Genomic DNA, 22801 nt, shown 5'->3' with positions numbered 1-22801 from the left:
CCGCGGTGGGCCGGGCGGTCGGGCTGCCCCGGCCGCGGTGCAGGCCTGGCCCCCGGGGCCGGTTCCCGCGCTTGTCTGAGTGAGCCGCCGCGTCGGCGCCCCCGAGCCCGCCATGTCGTACATGCTGCCGCACCTACACAACGGCTGGCAGGTGGACCAGGCCATCCTGTCGGAGGAGGACCGGGTGGTCGTCATTCGCTTCGGACACGACTGGGACCCCACCTGCATGAAGATGGACGAGGTCCTGTACAGCATCGCGGAGAAGGTGAGGCCGGAGCGGGGGCCTCCACGGCTGCAGGCCGTCCTCCGCTGCCCTCACATCCGTACGTGGGAAGTGGGGCAGCCGGGACTTGAACCTGGCCCGTGTGGGATGCCGGCGTCCTGGCCGCTACTACACAGCGTAGGCCCCTGTTTTCTGTTTCTGTTTCTGTGAGCCGACTTTGGGGTGTGTGTGTGTGTTTTCTCTGTGACCCTCAATGCCCTTTGGATGTAATTTAGTTTCCAGTGTGAAGTGATTGAAATGCAGAGAACATTAACAGGAAGCAGGACTGTGCATACTTGTACTAATGTTTAAGATCTCTATACAGGCGGTTTGGCTTCTTGCTGCTGGTGGAAGTGCGTTACTGTCCAGGCTTTGTGTGTGACTAGCGGTCGCATCTTGTGTAGAACAATGAAAGTAGTAGAGACAGCAGAAAGCACCTGCTAATGCTGTTGAGTTACAGTAACCCCTTTGACTGCCAAGTAACAGGTGCAGGGGTGCCTTAGGAATGGAAACCGTTGTCTGGGACTGTTCCCAGAGGCGGGTGGCCTTGGGGAGCTCACTCCCATGTTGCCCCAGGATGCTCATCTGTGGGCTAGGGTGAGTCCAGTGTCAGGGTTTTAAACATGCTTCCCCCAGGCAGTTCTGGTGTGGTGGGGCCTTGGGCCGCACTTTCAGGTCCTGCCAGGGTTTGGGGTGGGGGGTTAGGGTCGGAGCAGGAGTGGCTTAATTATCAGCCGCCTGCTGTTCCCCTTCCCATGGGAACCCCAAGAGGGTAGGGGCTCTAGGGTCCTGCCAGCCTGGGTCAGAATGAAGGTGTGCTGAAGAACCAGTTCTGTTATGGTTAGCTCAGCAGACAAGTACCAACTTCAGTGAAGAATTGACTGAAAGTGGATTTCTCGTAAGCATACCACTGTTGTGTTTATTTCCAAATAACTTTGGGTTATATAATCTGGAATCTCACTGGTTTGTCTAACAAGGTGTCAGACACTGCTGCCTTCACCTCTGCCTATGGTGGCCAGAGAAGTGAGGACCTGTGGTGGTCCAGGAATCAGCAGAGTCAGCAAGATGCTACAAGGTTGGAACAGTGTGATGTGCAGGTGTGAGCATGTAAAGACCCCACTGGACACTTTTAAGATTTATTTATTTTTACTGGAAAGCAGATTTACCGTGAGAAGGAGAGATGCAGAGACAATATCTTCCATCCACTAGTTCACTTCCCAAATGGATACTGATCTGAAGCCAGGAGCCGAGTGTCTTGTTGGTCTCCCATGTGAGTGCGGGGTCCCAAGGCATTTGGCTGCCCTTGACTGCTTTCCCAGGCCACAAGCAGGGAGCTGGATGGGAAGCGGGGCCTCCAGGATTAGAACCAGCACCCATATGGGATCCCGGTGTGTTCAAGGTGAGGAGTTTAGCCACTACTCTATTGCACCAGGCCCATTGCGCCACTTCTAATCCAGCTCCCTACTGAGTATGTGGAAAAGCAGCAGCAGACTACCCAGGTGCTTGGCCCCTGCACCCACGTGCGAGACTCCCATGGAGTTCCTGCTTCATTCTGGTCCAGGCCCAGTTGTTGCCTCATTGGGGAGTGAACCAGTGGATGGAATATGAAACTCTTTGTCTTTCTGTGTGTCTCCTCTCTATAATTCTGTGTTTCAGATAAATATGAGTTTTTAAAAACAAAATGTATTGAAAAGCTTTTTTTTTTAATTCTTTATTTTCTATCCCTTTTGGGGGAGCACAGTGAGAATGTCTGAGTTTGAAAGTTTTAGTGTAAAGATACAAAGCTGTGTGACATCCGCCTGTGCTGAAGGTAGTGGGTCCTGAAGTCCTCTCTGGACTGTCTTAGTGATAATGTTCCAAGTGTAGGGCCTGAACCTACTGTCCTGTTCCTTCCAAAAATGTGTTGTTGACACCGGCGTCTGCAGTGCCCGCTCTGCCCTGCTGGGCTGGAATGGCTGTGAGCTGTGTGCTTTATAGAAATTGTTGGTTTAAAAACATTTGCTCCAAGATTATGGATACATGTGAGCTTACTGGGTAGTGTGATGATACTGAGCTTCCTGCTGTTAGCTGTAGGCGCGCACAGTTCTGAAGATAGATTCCTGTGTGCCTCATGGAGCTGCTTTCCAGTTTCCAGGAGCACAGTTGGTCACAACAGGGCCCTAGGCTCCCTGTTACCTCAACTGCATAATGGATGAGAATAAACAGGGTATATTCCTGTGTGTCAGAGAGCCCATATAAGTACAATTTGAAATATCCTCAGCTATATGGAACATTGAGTTGTGGCAAGGCATTCTAAGTTGTATGTAAAGAGGATAAGCTCTATGAATTGTAATCGTCCATGGAGGATGACTGAGGTCACTGGAGCCGGCGAATCTTAGAGGAGAGACTACATCTTTTGGGTATTCATGATGGGGGCTGTCTGCTGTCAGTGCATGGCTGAGGTCCTGCCACCCACTGGAAAACCTTGATTGAGCTTCTGCTTCCTGGCCTGGTCCAGTCCTGGCTGTTGGCACATTGAGAGTGTATCATCAGAAAGATTTATCTGTCTCTGTGTCTCTGCCTTTTGAATAAACATAAATCCAACTTGATTGGCTGAGATTGTGGAAAACAAAGACATATGAGTTGCTTCACAAGTTGTTGGGAAGTGGAATTAAATAAGTTACATTGATGTACAAATTTAAATCATGCGTAATTTTTTTCATAATGTGCATTTTGCATGGCTGTTCTGAAGACCTCCTGTATGGTATTTGGCTAAAAAAAAAAGTTGGGGGCCATTTTGCCTACCGTAGTGTGTGCAGCCTTGTGGGGGGTCCAGGGGTGCAGGGGGCCTCGGCGATAGTGCTAACAAGGGTGTATGGAGACCTGGGGGCTCAAGCTGAAACACCTGGAGTGAGCCTGGGGATTTCTCCACATGCTTGGTTCTGGGAAGGGTCTGAGGAGGGAAGGGGAGGGCACTGGATTAACATGCTGGTGCAGTGTGCTGGTAAATCAGGTTTGGGGAACTTTGAATGGACTAGGAACTTGAGTGAGAAGAGGGGTAAGGTTCTAGGCCAGCACATATGCCAGGAGCTTGGGACCCCAATGGGTGAGCAGAGCTCCAGGCCAGCACACCATCCCACAGGCAGACTGGGGTTTGGAAGGCTGCGCTGGAGTGCAAGGACTGTGAATTGTCCAAGGAAAGGGGTGAGGAGATGTGTGGGAGGAAGACTACTGAGAGAGTATGTTGCAGTTGAGGAATGACTTCTGAGGGACTTCACTTGACGAGACCCTTGTATTTGCAGATGAACCAGGGACCGAGCGGTTTGGAGGGGGAAATTGGAGGTTCTTTAAGGATCAGATCAATGCACTAGCCCACATGGGAGACCTGAGCTGGGTTAATTAGCATCAACCACCACTGACCACCACTCCCTGGCATACACTAAAGCTGGGACTGGTGCCTACCCAGCAAGGGCTAGACCACTGTACCTGCCAGTGGGATTTGGAGCAGGTCATGTAAGGCTGGGCCATGACACTAACTAGCATATGAGAGAATCAGGTCTGGGGCAGAGTCTGTGGGGGATATGTGGGCCTACCCCTGTGGAACTTCAATTTCCACAGGTTTGCTTAAGAGCTGGGGTAGTGATGGGCTGAAATAGGCATCACCATGGAACTCTTTGACACTCATGGGCACTGGGGTTGGGAACCGGCCAGGCTGGTCCAGGCTGCAACATCCACTAACTCATACAAAGGCCAGGTCAGAGGGAACAGACTCTGTCAGGTAAGGGCCTAGCACCTGCTAGGAATGTGTGAGATCTGAGTCTGGGAGTGGACCTTGGGAAACACCCCTAGTGGGTCATAGCCTCTGCTGGTGAGCATGTGGTTCAGTCCTGGGTGTTGGGGAGGCTTGGCAAGGTGGTTCCACCCATTGGCACATGTGTGAGTTGGTTTTGGAAGAGGGCAGACCAGGCAGATCCAAGCAAACTGTAACCCACTGGCATGTGCAGGAGCCGGGATGGAGTGTGGGTCATGCCAGGCTAGGCTATCACACCTTCCAGTTTGCATGAGCCATGGATGGGAGTAGTTGGACAGCACCCACCATCAAGATTGGGATGGGGGCAGGCCAGGATAGGTCAGGCTGCAGCATCTGATGGCAAAGTCGAAGATGGGGGGGGTGGGCTTTCGAGCTGGGTCAGAGCAAACACTGGCATGTGCAGAATCTGTGCCTGGAAGCAGGCCTAGTTGGGGAACTAAGCGGGTGTCCCAGCTGGGTTCTAGTTCCCATTGGTGAGGGTGAGTGGAGGACAGGCTGGACTAGTTCTCAACACTCGCTGTGCCACACAAAAGCTGTGTCTGGGTGTGGGCCAGGTGTGACTTTGCTGTAGCACCCAGTGGTAAGAACCAGAATGGGTTTGGGGCCATTCAGGCAAGACTACTGTTGCTGCCAGGACAGGAGGTAGACAAATCAGCTTGGGCAAAGGACCCACTGGTGTGTGAGATCTGCTGCTGGGAGGAGAGCTGATAGAGGAACTTGGGGAACTCCTCTGGCGGGATGCAGTCCCTGCAGGAAAGCACAAGAATCAGGGCTGAGGTGGGCCAGATTGGGCCAGCCCATAGCACCCACTGTCAGATGAGAACCAGGATGAGTGCAGGACAGACCGGGTTGGGCCGCAGCAGCAGCCAGTTCACATCAGGGCTGGGACTGGTTTGAATGAGATGGGGTTGGGGACAACTGACCCAGCAATTCCAACTACCAGTGTATGCATAGGCTGATGTGGATGATGGACTGAGCCAGAGCCCACTTGCAAACACACATGAGAGTCACTGGGATCACTTCAGATAAGGTTTCTTTGAGGATCCCCCTCAGCTGAACCACTGGACTCAGAACTCCAACCGTTACAGGATCTGTGGACTGACTGTGGAGTGCGTGTATCAAAACTGGGCCTTCTCAGTGGCTAAGATGGAGCAGCAGGTGGCATGCCCAGATGCACATAGTGGATATGGCAATCCATTGGGGCCTGCAGAGGCCATTTGGTACCATAGCAGAGGAAGGAAGTCAGAACAAATGGGTCAACTACCCCAGCCAATTGTTGACAGCAAAAATCTGGACAAATGGAAACTCTAAGGTGGACTGTGTCAGCCAATGGGCCTTGAAAGGATATCCTCATCTTTGGATCAGTGAGATTGATAGCATTTCAGAACTATTGAAAGGACTTGAGCAGAACCCTCGGAGAATGGTCCGCATCAGGGCCCCTGGAATGACATCAAGCGGCTGTTCCCCCATCCCCTAGTACTGAGGCCTTTGGGAGGCTGGGTGTGGCCTCTCCCCTTATCTGCCCCCTCCCCCAGTTACAGGAAGAAGGAAAAAGAATGTGCAAACAGTGATCTTATCCATTTTCTTTTAATGCTTGACCCTTCCCACCCTCATCAACTATGTAAACATCATCAAAAATAAAATACCAAATTAGAAAGAGGTGAGGCTGGCACAATCAACAGGCCAATCTTCCACCTTCAAGCACCAGCATCCCTTACGGGCTCTGCTTTGTGTTCCAGCTGCTCCACTTCCCGTCTGGCTCCCTGTTTATGGCCCGGGAAAGCAGTGGAGGATGACTTAAGTCTTTAGGATCCTACACTCTCATAGGAGACCAACAAGAGGCTCCTGGCTCCTGGCTTTGGATCAGCTCTTTCAGAGGTTATAGCCATTTGGGGAGTGGATTAGCGGATGTAAGATCTTTCTGTTTGCTCTCTGTAAGTCTGCCTTTCAAGTAAAAGTAAGTAAAGTAAATCTTTAAGGGAAAAAAAAAGCCACTGTGCTATTCAACAAACAATTAAGGTTACTTAAAAATATCATACTAAATGTTATTTATTTATTTTAAAGGTTTATTTTTATTGGAAAGACAGATTTACAGAGAAAAATAGAAACAAAGATCTTACATCCGAAAGAAAACTCTTCCATCCCTAAAAGGCTGTAATGGTTGGAACTCAGCTGATCGGAGCAGAAGCCAGAAGGCTCCTGCATGTCTCCCATGTGGTTGCAAGCTCCCAAGGCTTTGGGCCATCCTCTGCTGCTTTCCAAGGCCACAAGCAGGGAGCTAGTTGGGAAGCAGGGCCGCTGGGATTAGAACTGGTGCTCATATGGGATCCCGGCACGTTCATGGCGAGGACTTTAGCTGCTAGGCCACAGCACCGAGGCCCTCTTTCTGTATTTTCAAACTGAATGTTTTCACAAATGGAGCTCCCTGCCTGTGGCCTGGGAAAGCAGTAGAGGACGGCCCAAAGCCTTGGGACCCTGCACCTGCGTGGGAGACTCCAAAGAAGCTCCTGGCTTCTGGCTTCAGATTGGCTCAGCTCCAGCCGTTGCGGCCACTTGGGGAGTAAACCATGGGCTGAAGATCTCTTCCCACCCCCCCTTTCTCTGTATATCTGACTTTGCAATAAAAATATAAAGTAAATCTAAAAAAAAAAAAGGAAATAGTCAAGTGTTTAAACACACACACAGAGAAACGTGATTCTGTCCTGTGTCCCAAGGTCTTTAGAGCAGTCACATGTTTACACACATACACACATGAGCCTGTCCTGTGTTCCAGAGGTTCTTAGGAATAGTGAAATTTACACATATTTAAGGTTAATAAAGTTTATAACTGAACATTGGCATTAATGAAACATTTGATTTACAGGCCTGAAAAATCAGAAACATTGATAGTTAATTGTAACATATAATAGCATGTAACAGCCACTGATGGTATAATATACAATTGTAAAAATGCTTGGTAATTTAACAGTGATCATGAATGAAGCAGGACCCAAAGTATTGTTTTGTATTAGCCATGTGACATTTCTGAAACAGTGTACATAATTTTTTTTTTAAAATAAGCCTTGAGAAAAGGCAGGGAAGGGTCTTTAGTGAAAGAGTCAGAGAAGGGGCAGGAGGGAAGTGCATCCAGAGCAGCAGCTCCTCTGGTGTGCAGGGGTGAGGGGTCTTTTTGTTCTCCCTCACTTTTTTGTTTTTAAATACTGTCTGATGAGCTTACATTTGAAGAAGGTGGGTCCAGCTGATCTTTGCAAGCATTCAATCCAGAGCTGTTGGGTAGGAGCAGGCCAGGTTCTACAGGCATGTTATCGAGCAGTGGTGTGATGTAGAAGTGCAGATTGTAAGAATTCCCATGGGTGTTACTGTAGTTCAGCTGTGGATGTCTCAGAAGAACATTCAAAACTTGTCCCAGATTTAATCAATTGCTCAACTATTGAGAAATGTTACAGTCAATTGTAAAAAGGCCTCGTGGTGTTTTCTTGTATGTTAGCTCTGTTCACTTAAAAACTGTCCTACTATGGTACTGGCATGATGGCTCAATGACGAAATCCTCATTTTACAAGACTGGGATCCCGTATGGGCTGGTTGATATACTGGCTGTTCCACTTCCCAATCCAGTTCCCTGCTTGTGGCCTGGGAAAGTAGCGGAGGATGATCCAAAGCCTTGGGACCCTGCACTCAAAAGACCTGAAGAAGCTCCTGGCTCCTAGCTTCAGATCGGCTCAGCTCGTGCCATTGCGATCATTTGTAGAGTGAACCAGTGGATGGAAGATCTTTCTCTTTGTAAATCTGATCTACCTTCCCAATAAAAAGAAAGATTTTTTTTTTAAGATTTGTTTATTTTTATTGGAAAGGCAGATATACAGAGAGGAGAGACAGAGAACATCTGCTGTCCATTGATTCACTCCCCAAGCGGCCGCAACAGCTGCAGCTGAGCCAATCCGAATCCAGGAGCCAGGAGCTCTTCCGGGTCTCCCATGAGGGTGCAGGGTGCCAAGTCCTTGGGCCATCCTCGACTGCTTTCCCAGGCCACAGGCAGGGAGCTAGATGAGAAGCAGGGCTGCCAGGATTAGAACCGGGGCCCATATGGGATCCCAGCACATTCAAGACAAGGACTTTAACTGCTATGCTATCATGCCGGGCCCAAAAAAATAAGACTTTTTTTAAAACGTCCTATTATGACATAAATTCTGTTGTTTAATCTCTTTCCTTTAGGTGAAGAATTTTGCAGTTATTTATCTTGTGGACATCACAGAAGTGCCTGACTTCAACAAGATGTATGAGCTGTACGACCCATGCACCGTCATGTTTTTCTTCAGGTGCGTTGGGGGCGTGGCTGTGGGACTGAAATCAAAACCCTAAGACCCTTTCAACACTCGAGAAGGAAGCTGGGGCCAACTGATCTGTGTTAGTCTTTTGAGTAATTCCACAGTGGCAGTTCCAATTTCAGTGTTATTTATCCAGTAACAACTTGCTCATTTGAAATCGCATGGCTGGAAACCCAGGCAAAGTATAAATAAATGGAAGTTGTTACCTGTACCACCATCAGGGGGCACCAGCATTTTGCCTGGTAAATAACTCACTGACTGCCATGGCAGTAACTTCATTTAAGTGTCTGTTTTTCCTGGTTTGATTACTTTGTTTATAGGTACAGTTGGTTGGCTACTCTGTAATTCTGTTGTTGACTGTGGAGAGGAAGTGCCACTCACATGGTTTTGGCAGGACTTGGCTGCAGCTAGGAGAGCCTTGGCCACATCCAGGAGGACATAGGGTCCGCTGGGCCTGGGGCTCCTGTCAGGGTCAGCTGCATTCTCTCCTCAGGACCCCTCTGTCTGTGAAGGCAGCACAGCGGGGGGAGTCCCTCTCAGGACCTGCCAGCTTGACCTGTGCAAACCTTGCTTTAAGAAGGCCCACCTGGGTGTCCCCCAAGACTAATGCACATCGCTGGGAAAGAGCCCCTGCCTCTGTAGACCTCCTTCTGTAGAGCTGAGCCCCAAAACCTCAGGCAGGCAGTCTCGCTGTTGGTCCAGGCAAGGCTCTGCAGGTGGCACTGCTCCTGTATGGACCTCGCTGTGAGGCTGAGTGGGAAGGGATGCCCACTGACCTGTTTCCTGTGGTCTGGCCCGGAAAAAGCTGCTGCAGAACTGGGAGGAAGGCCATGATGCAGGACTGTCTCCAAAGACAGCATTTCTAAGTGTCACATCCCCACATCTGCTCAGCCTGCAAGCAGGGAGAGATTTTTGGCTGCCACTTGTTTGAGAAGATCCTAGGGGTCTCCCACCCCTGAGGCTCCCCCCTTTTCCTAAAGCGGGGGTCTCCTCCACTGAAGCCAGCAGCCACGAACTCTACCTAGGTCTCCTACGTGGGTGGCAGGGGACCAAGCACTTGGCTGTCCTCTGCTGCCTCCCGCGATCAGCAGGGAGCTGGAAGTGGAGCCGCTGGGACTCAGCCTGGTGCTTCCATGCTGGGTTAGATGCTGCCTCACAAGCACGTCTCTGGTGCGTGTTTTTTCACAATGTCCTGTTTCCTGCTCCATTTCCCAGTGGTAGGTCCTCCCTTCTGACCCTCACCAGCACATTCTTAGGTCTGTTCAAGGCCGACTGGGCCTTTTCTACTAGGCTTCTCAGAATTCTTCCAATGTTGAGTTGGACAGAGAGATGGTCATCCTGGGGCTCTGCCTCCTCTGAGACGTGGCTGGGCTGTCCCAGGGGATAAGATTCCAAGAAGGGTGGGCTATCAGGCTGGTGTTGTGCTCTCTGTGGGTCTGACAGTGTGCCCAGAAAGGGGGATGAAATCTGCAGTTTCTATGAAAGTATGCTAGCACTAGAAGTGCTCCAGTTAGATTAACTGAGCCCCACCAGGTGTTGGGGCCTAGTGCTATGTCAGTGTCAGCTAAGATGGGATTCCTGCTGTCGCCACACTCACTCAGCTAAACCAGGTATCAGGACTGCAGTGGCAGCCTGCCACACAGCTCACTCCTGCCATCAAGAACAGTGAGTGATGGAAAACAAGCAAGAGGTGGCAAGAGATCAGGGCCTGATCCTGGGCTTCCAAGACCCCGTCCAGGGGGCGGCTGGGAGCATCGTCCTGAGGTGAGTGTGAAGAGACGGGCAGCCTCAGATGTGCCTCACGGCCTCCTGTGGTTGAAAGGGTCAAATTAGAGCCTACCTCGAAGCATGGTCGTGGAACAGCGGGTTGAGCCAGATGTGGGATCTTGTTAGAACCACTGATGATCCGTCTGCAGCAAACCAGGGAAAACTCATGCAGGTGTAACAGGGTTTTATGAACATAAATACAAAGCCAGGAGAAAATCTGGCCCCTGAAGAGTATGGAGTGGTTTGCTTCTTGAGCATAGCAATGAAATGTCACTTGTGTTTTATGTTATCGGACCCTAGGAGCACTGCATAACTGTGCCCTGCCTATTCCCTGTTGATTCGTGCAGCCCCCTCTGCTAGTTTGTTGTTCCAAGTGACAAGTGTACCCTTGACCTTGAGTTGCCCTTGGGTGTTTGAAGGAAACACAGAGCATGCCTGCATTGTGGCGCAGTAGCCATGTTGCCTCCTGGCAGCTGGGTCTTCCACTCTTGTGGTCAGCAGCTCTGTGCAAGGATAATGGTTGAACCTTGACAAGATTTTCATGGGAATCAATGGCTTCTTTGCAGGAACAAGCACATCATGATTGACTTGGGCACTGGCAACAACAACAAGATCAACTGGGCCATGGAGGACAAGCAGGAGATGGTGGACATCATAGAGACTGTGTACCGTGGCGCCCGTAAGGGCCGAGGCCTGGTTGTGTCTCCCAAGGACTACTCCACCAAGTACCGATACTGAGGCCTGTGTGGGGTGATTCATATCGTATGCCAGGCTCGCGAGCTGGAGGTGCTGTGCAGTGTGCTTGCCCAGGTGGCAGTGAAAATAAACGCAGCAACTTGATGCAGGGATTGCCGAGTGTACTCACAGTCCATTCTTGTTTCCCTCCTGCTCAGCATGCTTAGCCGTCAGCTGGGGCTCAGCATAGCCAGGTGCTGCCAGCTCAAGAGAAGTTTGGGAGGAGGGCGCAGACAGCATCCGTCCATCTGAGGCTGACTGAGGGTCCTCAGGCCTCTGCCTGGCTCCTGGGCTGCGAGGTGCTGTGCCCCAGAAACAGCCTTCAGTAAGGCTCTGCAGAATCTATCTCCATAGGTACATCAGCCGTGTTGGGCGAGAACCACCCTGCTCCCGGATAGGGCTGTGGTATGTGATTCCAGGATCCAGAGCCATAGTGTTTGGGTGCAGGTGGTCAGCACGGTCCATCCCGGCCTCCAGATAATGCATTGCTGTTGCCAGGAGGGCTGGTGCAGCTGCCCGGGCTGTTTGTGATGTGTAGGTATACTGACCCTGCAGTCCACACAGTGGGGGGTCTCACTTCAGGGCTGGTGTTGGACCCAGTGGGTTAAGAAACCACCTGAGACATCTCTCCCATATCGAGTGTTGGTTCAGGTCCTGCCCAGTCTGCATCTGGGATCTGGCTCCTTGCTAATGCAGTGGGAAGGTCAGTGCTTGGTTCCCTGCCACCCAGGAGGCAGTTCCTGACTCCCAGCTTCAGTCTGGCTTGGCCCCAAGTATTCCAGGCATTTGAGGAGTGAACAAGCAGATGAAAGGTTTCCGGCTCCATCTCTCCCTCTCTGCCTTTCAGATAAATAAATAAACCACCCATCCATATATAACTCCTTCCTGCAGTACCCGCACTTTGATAGGAGTGTGTGTGGCATTCCATGGCAGCTGCTGTGGCTTTCAGACCCAGGCTCTTGCCTACTGACCGACTGTGAGCAGTAGCCGTTACTGCAGTCTTGTACACATGTGGAATACACATGTAGAATACACAGGTGTTACTTTGTACATACTAACACAGTGTCCACAGGTGCACAGGGAGTGCCTTGTGCACATGTAAATACACAGGCGGTGCCTTATGCAGCTGTGCGTGAGCACATGAAGGAGTGCCTGTGGCTGCTTAATTAGTGTGAAGATGCTAAGTGCTGTTGTTTGATCAGCCAGATGTTGAGTCCTAAAGAGAACTGAACAACCCTTAGACCACCTGGCCATGTGGGAGAAGTTAGTCACCACTTGGTGTCTGGTCCCTGTTGCGTGAACTGTCCAGTACAGACAGACCCAAAGCCTGCAGGATTCTGATGTGTAGTTGGTGGGTGTGCAACCATGTCAGGGACTACTGACCCTGAGTGGGCTGTGGGTCACCTCACTGGCAGCAGTGTTGTATGCCTGGGTTCCACATCTGTGTCTCATGGACATGTCAGAGGGGGCTCTGGGCCTCTTGTGGGAACAGGAGCCCAACCTTGAACCTCCATGGAGGCCCGTTCTCTAAAAGTAGCCACTTGAGGGGCTTCAACTCAAGTGTGGGGGCTGCATGTGAATGCCACATTGCTTGCACACTATTGTCATCACATGCCTTATGGTTTGTAATGATGCTGGCTAATGGCATCCCAAGTCTACCTTGCCTTCTGCCAGAGAGCAAGCAATCACAGATACCAGAAAGAGAAACTCAAGCTTAGATTGCCCCAAATATAGTCACAGGGGATGTGCACCTGAGCCCCTAGCTGCTTGGCTCCCAGACCCGGCCTCATCTGCTGCCTTGGGAAAGATCACAGTCGGAGCAGCTGGCAGAAACCACAAGCCTGGGTGTGCAGACAGCGGGAGCACACATTCCCACAGATACTGGCACATGTATTTACTGCAGCAGCATTTGGGAACAATTAGCTAGAAAGTAGGCAATTCAAAAGACTGCTACACCACAGACAGTGAGCTAGAGCCAAGGACACTGAAGGGCAGGATGCCAGGTGTCTGCAGTGGACGAGCAGGCTGATTTGCTCTGGGTTTCTTATCAAAATGTAGGTATGAATGAGTGCATGGAGGACTTACCTCACCTTCACCCTTTCTAAATCACTTAACAGCTTTGAGAATGCTTCTTGACTCTAGTATTTTTAAAAAGTTTTTACAGGGCCCGGCGCGGTGGCGCAAGTGGTTAAAGGTCCTCGCCTTGCACGCCCGGGATCCCATATGGGCGCCGGTTCTAATCCCGGCAGCCCCGCTTCCCTTCCAGCTCCCTGCCTGTGGCCTGGGAAGGCAGCAGAGGACGGCCCAAGGCTTTGGGACCCTGCACCCGCGTGGGAGACCCAGAAGAGGCTCCTGGCTTCGGATCGGCATAGTATCGGCCCGTTGCGCTCACTTGGGGAGTGAATCATCGGACGGAAGATCTTCCTCTCTGTCTCTCCTCTCTGTATATCCGCCTTTCCAATGAAAAAATAATAAAAATAAATCTTTAAAAAAAAAAAAAAAAAAAGTTTTTACAGTTTATGAATCATTTAAAAAAAAAGAAATCACCATAGATGTTGTCACTGCAAAATCTTTGCTGTTCTTCAATCTCCAGCTTTTATTATTAATTTTTTTAAAGGTTTATTTGAGGGCCCGGTGCAATAGCGAAATGGTTAAGGTCCTCACCTTGAATGCACCGGGATCCCATATAGGCGCCGGTTCTAATCCCGGCAGCCCCGCTTCCCATCTAGCTCCCTGCCTGTGACCTGGGAAAGCAGTCGAGGACGGCCCAAAAACTTGGGACCCTGCACCCTTGTGGGAGACCTGGAAGAGGCTCCTGGCTTTGGATTGGCTCAGCTCCAACAGTTGCAGCCGTTTGGGGAGTGAATCAATGGACAGCAGATCTTCCTGTTTGTCTCTCCTCTCTGTATATCTGCCTTTCCAATAAAAATAAATAAATCATAAAAAAAAAAAAAAGATTGGGCCTGGCGCGGTGGCATAAGTGGTTAAGGTCCTCACCTTGCACGCCCGGGATCCCATATGGGCGCCGGTTCTATCCCGGCAGCCCCACTTCCCTTCCAGCTCCCTGCCTGTGACCCGGGAAAGCAGTCCAGGACGGCCCAAGTCTTTGGGACCCTGCACCCGTGCGGGAGACCCGGAAGAGGCTCCTGGCTTCGGACCGGCATAGCATCGGCCGTTGCACTCACTTGGGGAGTGAATCATCGGACGGAAGATCATCCTCTCTCTCTCCTGTGCGTATATCCGCCTTTCCAATAAACAAAATAATAAAAATAAATCTTTAAAAAAAAAAAGAAAGAAAAAAAGATTTATTTGAAAGGTAAGTATAGAATGGGGAAGATGTTCTTCATCTATTGCTTTACTCCTGGAATGGCCACAATGGCCAGGATTGAGCCAGACTGGAACCAGGAGTCTCCCACAAGGGTGCAGGGGCCCAAACACTTGGGCCTCCCTCCACTGCTTTCCCAGGATGTTAGCCAGAAGCTGGAACAGCTGCCCATGTGGGATGATGGCATCACAGTTGATGGCTTTTTACAGGATGTGCCACAGCATGGCCCCTCCAGTCTGGAACCCCCCCTCCCCTTTTTTTTTTCATTTCCTCCTGTAGGTCACATCTTGCAAGTCTGTGGCTTCCTTTTACTTTGTTTAATCCTTGGAATTGTAAGTCATGGTAAAGACACTTATCTTGCCACCACTGAGTACCAGGGACGTTGGGTGTGATCTAGCATGTTTGGCTTGTTTTTTCTGGCTCTGTCTTAGACCCTTGCTTTCCCAGGATGAGGAGACATCCAGAAGTGGATGACAGGTCATGAACTTCCTGATCTGGTCCTTACTGGGCCACTCATGTGACTCATGAAGGCAGGTCATGACACACACACCCCCAATTGCTTTGTGGCATTTTTAGAATTATGGTCAGGAGCTGCGAAAGCAATGTCCACAGTGTCCTGGTCAGCTTCCTGCTACTGCGGGAAGTTCACAGGTCTGCTCTTAAGACTTTCCACTTGTCTTTCCTCAGCTGCTGTGTAGCCGGTGTCCTTCCCTGGCCTTTTAGGTGGCCATAGCCTCAGTGTGTCCATGAACCAAAAGCTTGAAACTCATTCACGAACTCAGTCAAGGTATAAAATGTATAAGGTTGCAACTCAGGTCTGACCTGCCAGGATGCAGGGGCCGTGTCCCAAAACCAGAGGTCAAGTGGGAACTGCCTTTCAGAAGACAGTGCTGGGGGCTAGGGGAGGGGTTTCCTTCTGGAAAAAACTCTTAAGGCCATGGTACACAAGAAGGGGTGGAGGGGCTGGAAGGAAGCCAGGGAAAGCTCAACCAGCTTTTTGTGCCGCACTTGCACATTGAGTGTGTTCTGTGTTTATGTCACAGTGTGTGAACATTGAGTGCATTCTGTGTTTATCTCAGTGTCACACTATTGAATATATTCTATGATTACCTGTCTGAGGGTGTATTCCACCTTTATCTGTCATTGCATGTTGAGCATGTTTCATGTTGATAGTATCTGAGTGTTCAATGTGTTTCTTGTATATGTCACGGTATGTCAACATTGCTACTGTTCCACATTTATCTGTCACACAGCGTCTGAAGGTGAGTGTGTAGTACTCTGACAAAGGAAGTCGAATGTGTTTAAAATTGCAGAACTTGTAATTTCAGCAACTTAGTCTTTGAAGATTTAACCCTACAACAAGGGTTTATGTTTTCATAGTTTCATGGCTTTGTGTTAAATGAGGTTTAAATTACCTGTATGAGTATAGCATTTGATGCCAAATTAACTGTCTGCTTCACTCCCAAATGTCCACAATAATCAGGGCTGGGTCAGCCCAACGCCAAGAGTCAGGAACTCCATCCAGGTTTCCCACACAGGCAGCAGGCACCCCACCTACTCAGCCCAGGCACTCCATTATGGGATTCAGGAATCTCAGCTGGCAACACCCACCCCTAAAATGATGCGGTTTTCAACCTTGGGGTTAGAATAATGACCCATTGCTGAACAAGGTAGGTTTGTTGCTCCAAGCACACAAAGACCACTTTGACTGTGATTTGGAAAGTAAAAGCTGTATTTTCAACACTGGCCAACAGAAGAGCTGGAGATGTTAGGACACACAGACTGCCCATCAACATGCTGTCCAGGCTGGGGTGCAGCACTTCATGGTGAGGTTGTGGAAGGCGAGTGCTGGCTCCCCCTCTCCTCCTCAGCAGGTTCTTTCCATTACCCGTGCTGTGGGATTGGCATTTTGAGGTTCTGTTGCTCTACATCTGCACCTGTATTCTTACGTCCTTGAGCAGTTCTCCTGAGAAATGAGAACTTTAGAAATAGGGTCGCACCTTGGCCAGGCACAGGGCAGGGAGGATTTGGGGAAAGGAGCAGGGAACAGTGTCTGGTATCAGCCCTGCTGCTGGAAGTCCATCCTTAGGTGGTTTGGGCTACATGCCTCTGCCTGTAGCCACACTCAGGAAAGGCATTAGTGACTATCAGATAACTGCTTGTTAGGGCCTGTTTATCATGGCATGAAGCGGGGCAGCAGTTTGCATCACAAGGGAATAGTTGGCCTTCCATTCAAAAGCAGCTAAAATGACAACAGCCAAGCAGAGAACATGACAGCCAAGGATCATATGGAAGAAGAGAACAGGGTATCAGATGACAGAAGAGCAGTCACCTGTGACAGGGGTCCAGTGGTAGAGTCATAAGTGATTCTGAGTTTGAGGAGAATGATGTACATTACACACAGCTAATTTCAGTTTTTAAACGAGAGCTGTAACTGATGCACATCCATAAAAACATTTATTTTAAAGGCAGAGCTGTGAGAAAGTGTTGGGAGACAGAGGGAGGCAGGTGAAGAAACACCAGAGCTTAGCATGGCAGGGGTTCAAGGTGTTTGGTCGTTACTGATGTGGGATTGGCACCAGCTGGATGTCTTTATTTATTTGTTTGTTTTTAGAGATGTGTTTTTTTTTATTATTGGAAAGGCAGATCAGATTTCCAGAGAAAGGATGAGGCAGAGACGAAGATCTTCTGACTGCTGGTTTACTCCCCAAATGGCTGCAACAGCTGGCCTGCCCCAAAGCCAGGAGCTTCTTCCAGGTCTCCCACACAGGGCAGGGTCCCAAGGCTTTGAGCCATCCTTCACTGCCTTCTCAGGCCACCCAGGGAGCTAGATGGGAAGTGAACAGCCAGGACATGAACTGGCACCCACATGGAATCTCAGCAGATGCTAGGCAAAGACTCTAGCCACTAGGCTATCATGCCAGGCCCCAGCTGGATGTTTTAATTAAATATCCCACTAACATCTAGAAGAAGCTCCTGGCTCCTGGGTTCAGATTGGCTCAACTCTGGCCATTTTGGTCATTTGCGAAGTGAACCAGTGGATGAAAGATCTTTGTTTCTCCTTTTCTCTGTGATCTGATCTGCCTTTCTAACAAAAATTAGAAAGCTTCCCCCACCCCCCCTTTTTTTTCTTAAAAAAAAAAAGCCACCAAGAAAAAAACCAGACAATCCTCATAAGAGTCAGGGCTATGGTGCACTGGGTAAAACCACGATAATGCCTGGTCCCATATGAGCACCTCTTCAGTCCCAGCTGCTCCAGTTCTGATCCAGGTCCCTTCTGGTGCACCTGGGAAAGCAGTGGAAGATGGCCTAAATGCCTTGGGCCCCTGCATCCCTATGGGAAGCTCCTGGCTCCTGGTTTTACCTGGCCCAGACCTATCACTGGGTGTGAGCCAGTCAATGGTGCTGTCTCCCTCTCTCTGCCTTTCAAGTAAGTGAATAAATCATTGAAAATATTATGTCATCTTAGTATGCATGATTATTTCAATAAAATAATTTAACATATGTCATGTGGACATGAAGTCAGTCTGAGATTTCAGACATCATTTATTTTTCCTTCAAGACTCCATGTCAAGATCCACTAGAAATGCAATGTTTGCAGTGTGGAGGGGTCTGATGGTTGCAGGCTGTGTGATTGCAAACCAGTGGTCAGAGTCTGTGTCTAGCTTGTGATTCATGTTCTGATTGAAGGCTTTCAAAGATTGAGGTCCTGGTGTGGTTGCCTAGTGGTTAAAGTCCTTGTCTTGCATGTGCTAGGATCCTATACGGGCACCAGTTCATTTCCTGGCTGCTCCACTTCCCATCCAGCTCTCTGCTTGTGGCCTGGGAAAATTGGGAGAGCACAGGGCAGCCCAAAGCCTTGGGATCCTGCACCCACGTGGGAGATGCAGAAGAAGCTCCTGGCTCCTGGCTTTGGATCAGCTCAGCTCTGGCTGTTGTGGCCACCTGGGGAGAGAGCCAGTACATGGAAGATCTCTCTTCTGTCTCTCCTCTCTGTAAAAATCTGACTTTCAAAAAAATAAATCATTAAAAAAAAAGTTGGGGAGGGGATGACTTTGTTTTATGGTAGGCTCAGCCTCCACCTGCAGTGCTTGCATCCCACATGGAACTGTTCAAATCCCAGCTGCTCTACTTCTGATCTAGATCCTTGCTGTGCGCCTTGGAAAGCAGTCGACAACGACCCAAGTGAAGGCCCAGTTGAAGCTCCTGGTTTCCCTGTGGCCCGGCACCAGCTGTTGTATCCACTGGGTGATGGGGGACTTTATCTCTCCCTCCCTTAACTCTGCCCTTCAGAGGAATACAGTAAATCTGAAACAATACTAGGAGTGTGGCCAGTGTTGTGGCATGCCAGACTAAGCCAAATCCTGTGACCCCGCATCCCATCTGATGTGGCTGCTCCACTGAGGGATGCTCACCCAGGCTCATTTGGGGACTGAATCAACAGATGGAAGATCCTCCTCCTCTCTCCAACTCTGCCTTTTAAATAATAAATAAATCTTTAAAGCAAGAAGATTAGGGGAGAAAAATTACTCCCCATGAAATGTAATGTTCAAATAAATGTACATTTGAGAAACTATGACCAAGATATTTTAGTTGGTCTGCTTAGAAAAGAGCATTTTCTGTGAATTAAAGACAATACTTTGCTTCATGAACAAGTAGGGGATTCTAGTGTTCATAATAAAGCCAGCAGGAGATACATATATGCAAGGTGCACAGTGGCCTTACCATTTGTTCTTTCACGGAAGCTTCAATCCCAGCCTGCACCATCAAATCACTTACATTCTTCTGTAGGTCCTCGATGCGATGCCCCATTTCTTCCAGTAGGAGGTTAGGGAGAATGGCAGGGTGAAATCAGCGCCAGGGTCTGTCAGTCCCTTCCTACGAGTGCTTCTGCCCTGGAAACCTGTAAGTTTCTTGCTTGCGCATGGATTAGGGATAGGAGTTTGGTGTGATTTAGCCAAATTCTGAGTGTGCAAATGAAATGACCTCTTCAAAACCAAAATTTCTAAGGTCTTCCCACATTTGAGAATATTTTTGTTCTGGGGAACTATGTATAGCATCAAGGTGCAGGTGGGGTGGGTGTGGTGGTGCGGCAGCTTGTCTCCCTCAACTCTAGCATCCAATGTGGATGCTGTTTCAAGCTGCAGCTGCTCCACTTTGCATCCAGCTCCCTGAGAAACAGCCTGGGAAAGCAGCAGAGGATGGCCCAGACCTTGAGCCCCTACACCCTCATGAGAGATCCGGAAGCAGCTCCTGACTGCAACCCAGCCCAACTGGTGGGGATGGAAGATCTCTCCCTAATTCTGAATTTCAAGTAAGACAAATAAATTGCTGGGCAGATATTGCCCTTATCTGGAGGTGTTCAAACTGGAAAAAAAAATATTCTGCCCTAATTCTGCTTGATTTCTTGTTTTTTGTTCCTAAGACAAGCAGGCAGCTGCCACAAGGCTTGGGAAACCCCTGGGTGGTTCTGTGCATTTCTGGGCTCCCGGATTCCCTAAAATAGTCCCAGCTGAGTGAACGCGACCTCTCCGGTCCACAGAAAGGATATTTCTGAGGGTTAGCGTTGCAGTTAGAGCTTGAAAATGTTCTTGGATCTCTTGGAATAGATTTTCTGCCTGGAAAAAAAAAAGGGGGGAAAAACATAAGCCACAAGGGAACCCAGTGAGTGCACTACCACTTCTCTGCGTCACATCTGATAGGGTGGCAGCCCCGTTCTGCTTGGTTTGCTCTTGGACATTTGATTCAAAGGAAACAGAACCCCTTCTCCACAAATCCTACTGGGTCAGTAGACCAATCAAACTGCAGGTGGAGGGGAAGCCTCTCCATCAAGCTTGCTGCCTCCCACGCACATCCTGACCCCTCTAGGAGGCCAGGGTTGCAACATGATGGGTTCACCTTTGTCAGAACAAATCTCCAAGCTGGACAAATGCCTTCAGAACACATTGTCTTCTACCTCCCCCCCCCCCCCCCCCCGCCCCGGGGAAAAGGAGCGCTCACCACATCCTGCAGCGTGTCTGAGCGGGTTTCTGGCAGGCGGTCATCCATGGGACCCAGGCGCCTAGGGTCGCTCAGGGCAGCGAGTTCAACCCCGCTGTGGCTCCTGCCCAGGGGAACTCCCAGCAGACCAGCCCCACTCCTTCCTTCTTGTGGCCGGCGGGGCGGGGCCAGGCCAGCCTGCGATGCAGCTGTGTGGGAGGCGGAACTGTTGTTGCAGTGCAGTGTCCTGACTTGGGGCCTCCTTGACAACTGCGGGCCCTGTGTGGGAGCCAGAGGGTCCCCTCCCGTGGAACTTCCCCCAGGGAGCAGCTGCCACCAACCCTGCCTTCTGATATCTGAGTTGACAAATTTCTAAAATGACGCCATTGATGAAGACCTGGCCACCCCCACACTGCCCGAGCTTGCTGGCCTGGTCACCCCCACGCTGCCAGAACTGGCAGGTGGCCCAGGGTGTGTCACCACTTGAATCTCCATAGGCCCCAGCAGCTTCTTTCCAGTTGTCCCAGACCTTGACACCCCCACTCCCTTTTCCCACTTCCAGATCCTGCTGTGGCTGCTGGGCGCTTGGCTGGGCTGCAGCCCTATGGGGGCAGGGCACATCTAGGTCATTTCACATTCCCCAGAGCCCAGCCCAGTGGCAACACACAGAGGGTTGGTTTACCCGGTGGTGGTGGTGGCCGCATATCCCTGCAATCCTTAGTCATCCAGGAAATGTGGACGCCACCCCTGCAGCCCCACCTTGTGCCCTGTGGTGGGGGTCCTTCAGTATCTGGCCTACAGCTACTGCCCTTGGAGTTGACCCACCGTGGGTCTGAGCTCCAAGTTGCATCCATGCATGTTCACTCAGCCATGATGTGCCTGAAGGTAGAGGCAGGACCACCCAGAGGTGGCTCAGAGGGCCTGTCTTGGCTGCTGGCCACCTACTGCTGCCTTCCTGCCCCACTTCCGTGTCTTCCTGAGGAGAAGCCGGGCCTGGCGCACCCAAGGGTGGCTCAGGTGTGAGGAATCCTGGTGGGCGGCCCTTGGCTTCCCTTTGAGTGGCTGCAGCCACCCACAGAGGCAGGCAGCATTGGCGGCTGCCTCACAGCTCCTGGAAAGGCCACGCCTCAGACAATCCTGTCAGAATCACACACTGGCTTCAGAACAGACTTGCCTGAGCCGCCTCAGAACAGCCAAGATATCTTTTCTTCTGGAGAAAGTTCTCGAGCCTCTGCTCTGCCTCTCCTTTGGGAGCACCAAGCTCTTCAGCCTCACCCAGGGGACAGCCCAAGTCATACTCACAGCAGGACCGGACGTCCTCTTCTGACTTCAGGGCTAGTCCCTTGCGGGTTCCAGGCAATTCCCTCACTGCACCTAGGGGAGCTCACCCCTTGGTTTCAATGGAACATGTGGGGATACCACAGTCTGCTCTTTCTTCTTCTCCTCTCCCCTTCCACCCTCCCCTCCCCTTCCTTTCCCTTCCCTCCCTTCCTCCCCAAGGAGGAGCAGGGTTCTCACTGAGTGGGCCCAGGACCCAGCATGGAGTTAGGTCAGAGGCTGAAGGGGGTGGTATGGTGAGGCTCCCAGGGATAACCTCACCAAGGACTGCAACGTAACTGCTAAAGCATGACGGAAGAGTTCAAAGGAAGATTCTGGGGCCTGGTACAATAGTCTAGTGGCTAAAGTCCTTGCTTTGCATGTGCCAGGATCCCATATGGATGCCAGTTTGTGTCCCAGCTGTTCCACTTCCCTTCCAGCTCCCTGCTTGTGGCCTGGGAAAGCACTCTTAGGACCCTCCCATGTGGGAGACACAGAAGAAGCTCCTGGCTCCTGGCTTTGGGTCAGCTCAGCCCTGGCCGTTATGGCCACTTGGGGAGTGAACCAGCAGATGGAAGATTTTTCTGTCTCTCCTCTCTGTAAATCAGACTTTCAAATAAAAATAAATAAATCTCTAAAAAAAAATGAAGTTTCTGGAAGCAGAGTCACTATAGGTGTGTGTGTGTCTGAGTCACACAGGGTCATGTCTCAGTCACACAGGATCGTGTGTGTGTGTGTGTGTGTGATTCAGTCACAGGGTCGTGTGTCAGTCACACAGGGTCGTTGTGCGTCTCCGTCACACGGGGTAAGTGTGTGTGTGTTGTTGTGCCCAGATGTTGAGATTTCCCAGAAATCATCAGGAGTCTGAAGTCAATCCAAGTACACAAGGATGGTTTATTCAAGCTCAGTATATCCGAGCCTGGGTTCTTGTTTGAGAGCAGGCAGCTGGCTGATCGACTGGCCAGCCTGCCCGCCAGGACCAACACCCCTTACCGGAGTGTGGCCCCAAAGAAAACATTCATAGGGTTTTTATAGGGGCAGTCCAAAATAGCTTGAAAAGGGGCAATTCACAACAGCCTGCAAGGTGAGGAGAATACCACGCATTCCCTACCTTTCCTGGCTGGACAGCCCATGCCTCCAGCAACTAAGGGAAGCACCCACTTAATTACTTGGAGCCAGCTGTGAGATAACCAGACTTAGGTGGGTCTTGATTCATAAGAATTGGGACCCATCATTGTAAAGGTCATATAGGCCGTCTGGCCTGCAAGTTCATACAGTTTCTTAGTAGTAATGAGCCATGA

General features: G+C 50.4%; 2 protein-coding genes across 3 annotated transcripts; one reads left to right on the top strand and one right to left on the bottom strand.

The window, feature by feature from the left end:
* The first annotated feature begins 14 nt into the window (after nt 1-14).
* Nucleotides 15-10995, top strand: TXNL4A (thioredoxin like 4A). 2 transcript variants are annotated; one of them, XM_040985166.1, is made up of 3 exons: nt 15-241; nt 8265-8368; nt 10711-10995. In XM_040985166.1, the coding sequence occupies exons 1-3, from the start codon at nt 113-115 to the stop codon at nt 10880-10882; spliced, it is 405 nt and encodes a 134-aa protein (XP_040841100.1). In that variant the 5' UTR covers nt 15-112; the 3' UTR covers nt 10883-10995. The 2 variants fall into 2 exon arrangements, with proteins under 2 accessions (XP_040841100.1, XP_040841099.1); XM_040985165.1 differs by having other exon boundaries at nt 19-265.
* Nucleotides 10996-15915: 4920 nt separating this feature from the next.
* On the bottom strand, nt 15916-20259 carry HSBP1L1 (heat shock factor binding protein 1 like 1). Its single transcript, XM_040984776.1, has 4 exons — nt 20205-20259; nt 19756-19822; nt 18930-19024; nt 15916-16170 (listed from the first exon to the last, which is right to left on the bottom strand). Exons 1-4 carry the CDS (start codon nt 20250-20252, stop codon nt 16150-16152), a joined length of 231 nt encoding a protein of 76 aa, XP_040840710.1. The 5' UTR covers nt 20253-20259; the 3' UTR covers nt 15916-16149.
* Nucleotides 20260-22801: the final 2542 nt, after the last annotated feature.

This window comes from Ochotona curzoniae, unplaced genomic scaffold (assembly GCF_017591425.1).
Source record: "Ochotona curzoniae isolate NIBS_2020 unplaced genomic scaffold, NIBS_Ocur_1.0 contig_43, whole genome shotgun sequence".
Classification (NCBI taxonomy): Eukaryota; Metazoa; Chordata; class Mammalia; order Lagomorpha; family Ochotonidae; genus Ochotona; species Ochotona curzoniae.
The sequence above is the reverse complement of the archived record's forward strand: the minus strand, read 5'-3'. Positions and strand labels throughout refer to the sequence as shown.